The sequence below is a fragment of the Diplotaxodon limnothrissa genome, linkage group LG7 (genome assembly GCF_057381915.1).
Source record: "Diplotaxodon limnothrissa isolate DT_005_m linkage group LG7, D_limnothrissa_male_GT1.1, whole genome shotgun sequence".
Classification (NCBI taxonomy): Eukaryota; Metazoa; Chordata; class Actinopteri; order Cichliformes; family Cichlidae; genus Diplotaxodon; species Diplotaxodon limnothrissa.
Window position 1 is genome coordinate 4,053,255 of NC_140602.1, and position 10,665 is coordinate 4,063,919.

The 10,665-nt window shown below is 43.0% G+C and overlaps 1 protein-coding gene across 2 annotated transcripts in view; it reads right to left on the minus strand.

Moving 5' to 3' along the window:
• Positions 1 to 9,843, minus strand: part of hipk2 (homeodomain interacting protein kinase 2) — a 68,236-nt gene extending 58,393 nt beyond the window's left edge. For both annotated transcript variants that reach the window (XM_085359015.1, XM_085359014.1), the window contains exon 1: positions 9,486 to 9,843. In XM_085359015.1, coding sequence (XP_085215141.1) covers positions 9,486 to 9,504 — 19 coding nt within the window. In that variant the 5' untranslated portion in view covers positions 9,505 to 9,843. The remainder of the gene's footprint in view (positions 1 to 9,485) is intronic.
• Positions 9,844 to 10,665: the final 822 nt, after the last annotated feature.

Here is a 10,665-nt window from a genome sequence, read left to right on the forward strand (position 1 = left end):
TGGCAAATTGATTTGAGAGCAGCCAGAGCACTATGGATTATTTTCTGCAAACTGCTCTGGTATCCAGGAGCTCTTTGTTGTGAAAGTGAATGGCGGCCTTTTTGCCGGTCTTGCAGCGCACCTCAACCTGCCCTTTTAAAAGGTTGCCACTTAATTTAAGCAGACAGAAGATATGTAAACGCAAAATGTAGTTAAATGATGGTGCGACGCACATGTCCGTATGCAAAAATGCTCAAAGCCAGGTTCCTGTTGAGTGCAAATCAACATTTTAGTCATTATTCAAAGTAATGCTCGTAGCACAAAAGACTAAAGCAACAATTCACAGATGCAAATCTCGATTTCATTTCTAAAGCCTCGAATTATAATAACAGATTTCTTCTTTTTTAATTGTTTCAATGCTCTTGACGCAAGATATATTTTGAGCAGGAATTCTTATAAGTTCATCTGAGCCATAACCATAACAACCAAAGTGTTTACTCTTTTTTATATTGTACAGTAAATACTATTTGCTGTTGGTAAAACAAAGGAACTAAGAGTATAATAGAAAGATATTTTTGAAACGATGGTCCTCCCTGCCCTGTCCCATGGAACAGGCTACCGCACACTGGTTTCGTATATGTTTAGGACATTTGTGTAACTTTACGATTAACTGGTCGCTCTGTGGATTTCTGCTAAAGGCATCTTAGCTAAGCAGCAACAAGTGTCATGAAAACACCACCCCAAAATACACTTGCACACACACTCAGGGGAATTAATTTGTTGCACACATTGAAAACCCAGCGGTGAACCCCACTAAAGGAGGAACCAGTTGAACCTGAACATGCACCTGGGGACCAATCAGGCAAAGGCAGAGCCATCACTTCCCGTATTTCCAAAACACAGCTGTATTCAAACTTGCAAACGGATGGCTTAAAAAAGAAATCTGGATATCTGACACCTTATTTCTCATCGAGTAAAAGGAAAATAAAGAAGAGCCACTTTGTCTCATAACGATAAGTGATGATGGTGGCACGTGAATCCCACTTTTTACTGGTTCAAATACAGTAGACACAGGAAGAAACGGGCAATTTCGTCTATCACAAATCAGTGCTCTTTATAACCCCTACATGTAGATGGATCCTGTTCCTGGTATTACCTTCCTATCACAGAGAGGCTGGAGATGGTGCACATGCTTCCCCCGGCAACGAGATTGTGTGATATTTCAGGGGTGTGTGTGAATCTGGTGCTCAGGGCCTATTAAGGCTACAGATCAGACTAATTTTGGCTACATGCCTTTAAGATGCCTCAACATGTACTTGTGCCTCATACAGCAGGTGACTCATCAATATGCATGCTTAATAAAGTGTTTTAATCTCTTAATCTCTCTTCATCTTCTTTTCAAAACATTATTCCTGGTGTCGTTTCTCTTATTCTGTCTGTCAGTTCTTTGACAAAGTGAGGCCCAGCGCTCGATATATTCAAACAGCTTTTAAAAGATTATAGCGCACACGCAGACATGTGCTCTCATACCAATTTAGCAAGGCATATGTGTCCTTAATCCAAATGACAGTGTGTCGTAAACATGGCTGGTTGAGTCCTTCTGGCCACAGAGCTGAGGTAATAAATATCGCTAGCCAAGTCAGCCCACTGCGTCTGATTCAGTGTGAAAATCATGGCTTTAGCTGGTTATATTTACAGTGTCCTCAGAGTCTCAAATAGCAGCCAAACCCAGACAGGAAATGACTATTCTGACCATCAGTTTAACAACGTGCATAGGAAACACATATTTGAATTGGCGTGCATAAATGGTGACACCTTCAAAAGGAAAATCAGAGTTCTGTTTTGCTATTACAACAAACTCTGTTAAATAAAGCACATGGCATTCGGCGCTGCAACAGTTTGCCAGACTGGGTCTGATCTGTGCATCTATGTAAGATTTCTAAACTCAGTTTTGTGTAGCTGAGAAGAATTTTAACAGATGGAAAAGAGAGGTTGTGGGAAGTTAGTAAATAATGATTAATCAGTGTAAGATGCTTCACAATGAGAAAGAAGTGCCTGGTGTTTTGATCCAGACTTAAAAGAACTGGAGGAAGTTCATGCCATTGAGATGGACAACACTTCTTTACATCTTTCAATTTAAATGTCTGTGAATGGCAAACTCACACTCTGTCTATGTTTCACTGGGGCTTAATGAGGTAGAAATAACTGGCCTGGACTGGACGGTTGTGGAGCAGGGGGGGAAATAGAGCAGGTCCTCATAGCTAAAGGTCAACTTTTGGCCTTTTTTCTGGGCCAGCTTCTCTAAAAATGCTGGAATAGCGCAAACAAGTTGGTGTGTGTATTAGCAGCTGCTGTGCTCTGTCAGGGGAGCTGTGGAGGCAGACGCATCACTGGACTACACTGATCTCAGATGTAGGTTGCAGATTAAATGAGACAAAGGGTAAAATCTGCGACCTCCACCGACACCTCCTCCAAACTCCCTCACTCAGAAACCACCCACGCAAAGTAACCACCACCACCATCTCTGTCTCCCCCCCCCCACACCCATCCCGATCTCTCAGCCTCAGCTCCATTACCTCCCTCCTCACAATGCTCCCATACTTCTCCAGTCTACGTCACCCCCCATTTCAATGCCTTTTCCTTTCTCCATCTCTGTCTCTCAGACTGAATGCAGAGGTCAGTTCAAAGGGCTGCCAGGCAGAGCTGCTGGCTGGCCCTAATGTGCCTGAGGCTTTGAAGTGAGGAGTGAATCTAAAAGGTGTGTACCCTCTTTTATATACTGCGGCACAGCGATACAAACATGCACTGTGATTCCTGAACTCAGTTTATTCGTGTTTACCATGAACCAGTGTTAAAGCTTTTAATAAGCCTTGCGTAAATGCGAAACATAGAAGCTTTATTTGCAGAGCTTCTTCAGCCTTGCAGTCTATGCTACTGCTGTAAGTGTTCTGATATAAATATGATGGTTAAAAATATACTTTTTATAGATGTCAGAGAATCAAATAAAACCAAAATTAAAGAAAAAACATTACTTTAAGTTTTTATAAAGATCAGAAATATTACGATTTTTCAATAAAAAGCCTCCGGCTGCCATTAAATAACTTTAATCATTCACTTATGCTGCGTCTCAATGTTACTGAGCCTCTTCCGGCGCACAGGTACAGCAAAAATGGAGGCATATTTCTTACAGTTGGGACACTTAGCTATTTGTCGTGCCAGCTGCAGTGTTATTAGAGGAGCCGCTGGAATGTCTAATTGAATCAATGACTTTTTAACGTCTCTCGCTCTCCACATTATCCCTTAAAAGCTCATAAAGAGTTGATCTCCAGCCTTTAGCAACAACAAAGACGTCATTTCCCTACATATGTGAATATTAAATAGATTTCATCACTGAAAGGTTTCTATCAACACATGTCATCATTTTACCTCCTGCTTCTTTTGATGTTTGATCCTTCTTAGTTTACTATTTATTGAAAATGATTTTCCACAGGGAACACAGCTATCCTGAGAGAATCCCAATCTGAACAAAACTGAGAAAGAAAACTTGAAAGGAAGTGGTGCCTATCTATAACAATGGCCACCTTATTTTCATTTCCGGTTCTGGATAATATGAGGATGTGTCATCGTAGCTTTCGTAGTAACTGAATAATGACAAACATGCAGCAAGTATAGAAACAGAAAAATATGATAAGATTATAGTGACTGAGTAAGTGCTGAACGACTATATATAAGGATGAACATGGGAGCAAAAGATGAAAAGGCTAAAGCTGCTCATTTCCATGCCTGTTGACTCTTTTGACTACCCCAGTTCTTGTCTGTTGCTGTCTCCTTTCTCTGCTCTGTGCCTTTTGCCTCCTGGCTCTGGACAGAAATGGGCTCAAGCACTCGTCTGAGCTTTGAAGTCCTTTGGTTATCAGCCAAGCGTAGCGCTGTACCTGCAGCCATCTGTGAAGGGGCCGCCAGCAGCCGCCCATCGCTCCACTTCCCTTCCATGACTGAGAGGGGCCAGAGCCAGGAGTGGTGATGGGGCTGGCAGCGGCACTAAGTCCATGTTGGCTGACCGCACATGGAAGAGCCTATAGCTATGTCAAAGAATACAGGTGCGTATACTCGAGTGCCCCAATCTTACTATTTAATTCGGTACTTCTGTGCTCGTTTTAATATCTGTCTGTAAACAGTCCCCTCTCTCCCCTAGCCTCATCCGCCCACCGTGCCTCTTTCCCTCGGAAGAGGAGAAAAATGTAGAGGTTATGAAAGGCTTGATTAAAAACTGCAAACCATTTTTCACTCTGCGCTTCACATAATATGAAGAGACGGTTTGGATCTTTTGTTTAAATGAAGTGGCTGTGAGTGCGGTAGCTGTCCTCCCCATCCAGCTGTAGCTCCGTACATCATCTGTTGCCCTTACAACACATGCTTTGTAGAACTTTTTTGTTTCATCATGTGTGCATGTGCACTCTGAGTCAAGATGAATGGCCAGATGAGCTCGTGGTAAATACTGCCAGCACTGGCAGCTCTCTTCCAGAGAGTACAATGTCAGTTATACATGTGCGGGTGGGGTTGGGGTGTGTGCGCGTGTGTGGTGGGGGCATTATCACAAACAATACGATTACGACCTGCGACAGTGTGCACCAAAAACAAGGTGGTGGTTGGGTTCTGGGGGTTACTGATGGGATAATCAAATAATACAAACCAGGAGAGACCGAGCAAGGCGGGAGGCAGCGGGGGAGTCTGGGTGGGGGTTAGGGTTAGGAAGAACAAAAAAGCTACAGTAGCCAGACCTCTTCTCCAAAGCAGCCTCCAATTACACACATACAACGGGGCTTCCAATCTGGCCATCAGGCTGTTGCTGAAGTGTCACATGGGTACCATGTGTGCTGGCCAATGGCCTCTCGGCTTATCAACAAACAGAGCGGGATGGAAGGACAGATAAGAGATAGACGTGGGGGTGGGGCGGGGAAGCGCAGGGTGGGAACTGGAGGGGGTCGTGTGCGGATGATGAGAGATTGCAAAGTGAGCAATGAAATAAATAAAGTGCAGATCATTCTTATGCCGCACTGTGCAATATTTTTCACATACTGAAAAAGTATTAGACATGCTCAGCGTTTAAAGTGTTTTTCATGCTGTAAGAATCTCTTTGTAGTTACTATTTAATAGGCCCAAGTTAACAAAATGGCTTATTCACTCTGTGCTGTGTTGAGAAGTAGTCAAATGTTAACCTTTGTTTGAACTGTAGCTTTCATAGACGATTAAAGCAATAGATGCGTTACCAGTGCAGAGACTCCCAGCATCACGCCTTTTAACAGACAGTGATATATCACGGTAGTAAGAGAAGCTATTAAAAATGTTCTTAGATGCTGATCCTAAATTATAAGGAAACCTCTCTTAAAGCTACAAAATGTATCCACTGAGTAAAACCAGAAAACACCAATCTGTTTCCCGCCATATCTTCACGGTAGATTTTCAAAATTATTAATGCAAATAGACTTAATATTCCATGTAAAAGTCCAGCTCAGAGATGCTCGTTGACTCAGTCTCTTTTCCGACGCAGCCTGGAGCCGTTACAGTTTTAGTCAGAACCAGAGGCAGATGTTTCAAACAAGCTGACACCGTACACAATGTGAAACAAAAGTGGGGGGGAGTGCTTTCGCACATGCATGAAAACCAACAGGGAAATGCCTTGTGCAAGCACTCGGAAGGGTTAAGGCTCCATCGCAACCCATCTCCCTCTTCGTCTTTGAAAAAAACTAACTAATGTCAGCAACTGATGTGGTCTCCAAGTACAAGGACCTCGGCTGATTCTGGGGTTTGAACTATATGACAGAGGCACTAAAGCAGCACTGGCTGATGAGAAAATGAGAAATGCAAAGTTCTCTTGCATCGTAGTCACATTTCTTTCTTGCAAAAGAAAAGAAGTGGAAGAATGATGTGCTAGAGTCTTGGAGGCACTTCTACTCCAGAGAAATTTGCTGAAAACAGTATATGAAAACTTGAGCCTGCTCATATTGAAGGCTTGCTCTCCTGTGTCAGGCTGGCCTCTACTAACCTGTCATTTCAGCTTTGCCTCAACCACCGCTCCCCCCCAACCCTACCACACACCCATCTGTTCCCAAAACTCTCAGAGCACACCTGTGAACTATTTCAGAACATCAGAGAGCTCACATAGCCCCCGTCTTCATATAAAACTCACATTCTACCTCCCTCCAAAGCCTCTGCTTCTTCTTCTAAATGCTTTAACAAATCAATAGCGCAAAGAATCCCAAAACCCTGGATTTCACTTTCTTTTCAGATAGGAAGCTCTGAATAATGCAGAGAGCAATACTTGTGGAGACAGCTTATCCATTTTCATAAACCTTTCTGAACAAACCCCCTCTCAAACAAGTCATGAGGTGAGGACTCAGGTCAACAAAAAGATCAAAATGGCCACTGAATAAAAGCGGGGAAAAGAGAGGTAAACATTCACAATGCTACCTACGAGGATCTGCAGTTCTGAAACTTTTTTCATGCGTGCTGTTTAAAGCCATTACTTATTAACTGTTTAGCTATCCTCCATCTCCAAGCTTGACTCTTTGTTCACTATGGACACTGAACAGCTAAACACACCACCCTGCTTGTCATAACAATCAGGAAGCGAGACTCTCCATCAGTTCCCCCGACTCTACCGTGGGGTGTGGCCCAGCAAGTGGCCGCAAAGGGCTCCATAGGGTTTTTCCTGCAATTCTAATCCAAGTTTAAAAAGCTGCAACCTTGGAGTCTGAGCCTGGGTTGTGGTCTGTGAGGAAGATATCAATCAAGCAGCTCCAAACAAGCGTGAGGGGGAAAGGGAGCCAGGCAGGCAGGGCTGAGGACAGTTTCTGAGAAACTCTTGCTCTCTCTGTCCTGTCTCTTTTCTCTGTCCTCAGTGGAGTAAGTTCCCCTCTTCAAGGGCAGGGTGCATTCCCCATACCAGGAAACCACAAGGTAATTCAAAGTCGCATTAACACATAATGGCTGCGCAGATGGATAAAACATTAATCTGCCTGTGATGCTGCAGCGCCTGTCACCACCGCCATCATCATCATCGGCTTCTGAGTCATACTCTGTCCATTTTTCCAGGCGGGAATGAATGAATCCACTCTGGAATAGTACTGCTTGACCTGTAAGCGGCAGATCTGCAAATGAAGTTGTTTTCCTGCCTGGTCCCCAGTTCTGCAGCTGTCTAATCCTCTTGCAGTTCTGCCCTACAAAAGGGTGATGGGTGATTGTGCAGGGACTCACAGACAGATAGAGACATATGCACATGCATGCATGAGCACACAGCAACACCCATATCTAGCCAGGCAGGCATGTTTGGCAGTTTCTGAATATTGGCTTTTCCACAGCTAGAGGCTGCTGGACCTGCTCAGCTCATCAGACATCCATCAAGGTGTCAGTTTGGGTTTTGAGACAAGGCTCCCAGGACGATCACACCGCTACCTTTTCTGGCAGCAGGTCTGCACGATGGCCTTCTATCTGGGCCAAGAAGGACTGAAGATAAACATTGAAAAAATATAGGCAAGAGAAAAACAACACAAATTGACACTAGCACAATGCCCACTGCCAGTCCTGAAAATCTCAGCCTTCTTTAAACAAATGCTTTCTCATAAGTGATTATGAATACGAGATCAGCAAACAAAAGCAAATGGGCTTTTCCTCAGTGTGCTTGACTTTAAACAATCAAAGGAAGTAGTCAATCACGTAGATTTAAGTTATTAGCTGCTCTGCAGACAAGCGGGATTCATTAACATAATAGCCGATTTTCTTCTATGTGAAGCCCCCCCCCACACCTATTTTCCACCGGAGACTTTGGTCATTTTCATGACTTCTCATAACACCCCTCCCCAACTCCGGGGAGGACAGGCAAGGTAATTAATTCCCCTTGCTGCCTCTTTCTCTTCTCTTCTCCTTCCCTCGGTGGTGAAGGGAAAAGCCAGGGAATGTAATTTACACTAATTACCTTTTGCATAGGAGTCTCATTTCAACTTTCCTTTTCATGTTGAAGCGCCAGAGTCTCAGGCTATGCCTCTAAGCTTCAACACCCCTAATGAAAAATCACTACAATATTGCTATAGGGACATAACAGCACACAGACAAGAGTTTGCAGGCACCTTATTGCGCTTCATGATGCTGTATATCCCCAAATGAGCCATCGTGTAACTCAAATATCCCTATTAAGACTCAGTTTTGCTCATGATAGTTCTCTAACGGCACTTTAAAGTGTGTTAAAAGTGTTACTTTGAACAGTTCTCTCTCTCAAAGTGAAAATCAGGGGTTCCGTTTAATGCCAGCAGAGGGACTATAGAGTGGACAAGAAGATAAGCAAACATGAGGCTGCTACAAACTAAATATGAGAAACACCAAGGCTCACCGTTTGCTTCTGCCACTATTCAATTTGTATAAGGATCTCATCAGTATGTATAGCTTACATCGTTGTTTCCCCTTTACTGCTCAGGGTTTTCTGTCCTTTTGTATATTAGATGAGCATCGCTACAGTTGCCTACTTCTGATTGATATGTAACTACTAATGAATTAAGTAAAAAATGTATATATACAACATCAAATTGCACGTAATTTAATTTTTCCGTTACCACTGCTTTGTCACTCCATTTAACCTCTAGGTATTATTTGTACAGTAGTTGAACCATTCACAGACCCAGATTTTGCATGCGCGGATTATAATGGACCGCTTGCATTGTTTTACATTTAAAGGCTTGCTAGTCCACCTTGCAACGACATTGCAGTCAACAATCACTGCGTTTGTGTGTGAATTGTTCTCTTGGAATAATAACAAAAACGCACGGCAGCAAATAATGTAAGGGTACGGGGTAGTATTCTCTCAATTGGATTAGTCACAGCCAAATGCTGCAGCGATAGCTAATATGCTGTATTTAAGGCTGCATATCGTTTCCGGAACATAAATACGTATGTGAATCAATACCCCGAGGTTGACGAAGCGTTAAAAGTCAGATAGCCTAGTTTTTAAACTGATGTGGGGAGATGGGAGATAGAAGAATGAATGCAGGCGAAACTGGGACCGATCGGTCTCCGACCTTCTATCATTCCCTCTCCCTCTTCAAGCAACGCTAAAGAAATTTCTACCAGGAACAAACACGAGCACAAATAAACGTCCAAGTGTACGGAGAGTGGTAAATGTACCGTGGCCTAAACATATACTTATCTTTGACCTTATTCTGGAGGTTTGCAACCTCATCAGCGCGATTTTAACGGACACAGCTCAGACTGGCACCCCGATCTGACTGAGCCTTCACTAAAGCGCTAAGGCAAAAAAGCTGCCGGCGATCTGACAGTCGGCTCGTGTAAGGTTTAGAAAATCTAATATTAATACAGGTTGCATGATTTTGGCAAAATGAGAGAGCTTGCAACGCATCTTTCCTCCTACGTATGAGCCGCAATTCAGTTGTACCACGATTGACACAGTACACAGCAGCACTGGAGGGGAAAACAGCACGTTTTCCAAACCACCTTACCTTCGTATACAGGGGCCATCGGTGCAAGGATTTCTGTTATTCATGGCAAAAAATAAAGCGATATTTCTGTTCAAAACTCAATAAAAATCTGCCATCTTGAAATGTTGATGAGCGGGTCGACGCGGTCTCCTGCATTACTGGTCCAGTTCATTAGTGAGGAAAATACTCATAATTCATATCCAGGCGTTTTCAAAGCTAGGGTCCGATGCGAGGCGAGCGACAGACGACAGGCTGTGCAATTCAAATCCCACCCGCGGTGTGTTTCTGTGGGCTCAAATGATGAGCCACGATGACAGGTTTACTTCAGCTATTGTGCGACATGTCTGTGGAGTGAGGAGTCTCTGCAAAAGTTGCAGTGGTCAGAGCGCAGCGAGTTTGGTGTGCAGCGAGAGAGTCGAATGACGATCGAATCGATGAGGCAGACCCTGAATGTGTGTGTGTCTCTCTCTCCCCTCCCTCTCTCTTTCTGTCTGTCCATAGCAAAAAAAAACAAAAAAACTTTGGGTATAATAACACTACTACTACTACTGATAATAAAATATTCTTTATATTTTGTGTAATGATTAAAATAAGCTTTCAGATTCAGGGCGCTGGGCGCTTTTAAAAAAAATTAAGCGGTAACACCATTGTACTCATATAACTACTATAACTTATTATACATGTATACATATGTGAAAGAAATGGTTCAAAGAACTATAAGATTAAATGTGTTAATATTAAGGAATGGGGTTAAAGTAGATTTGGACTTCTCATTAATCTACAACAAGTAATGAGAGAAAATAGTGATGGACTAAAGTCTGAAAGAGAAATTATCATGTCAAGAAAAGCACTGCTTGTAGTTTTTTATATTTTTAGTTTAATTTTTAAAGCCTACACTGAGATTTTTTAACGGTGTCATGTCAAGAAGAGAAGAACTAACCACTGTGCACATTTTCTAGTAGGTATAAAAAATGCTAATAGATAATAAATATTCGGACATGACGTGACGTGAATCTCTGCTGGCGTTATTCGGAGCCGTGCAAAGTGCATCTGGGTTGAATGATTCCGTGTGCTTTTGCTCACGTCTGTACGAAGCTAAAGCGCTCCCACTGTAGGCTACAGCATGACGACATGAGATTTGCACAGAATAAACTGGAATCGGATTACATGGGCTCACACAAATGTGAGTAATCTGTCATTT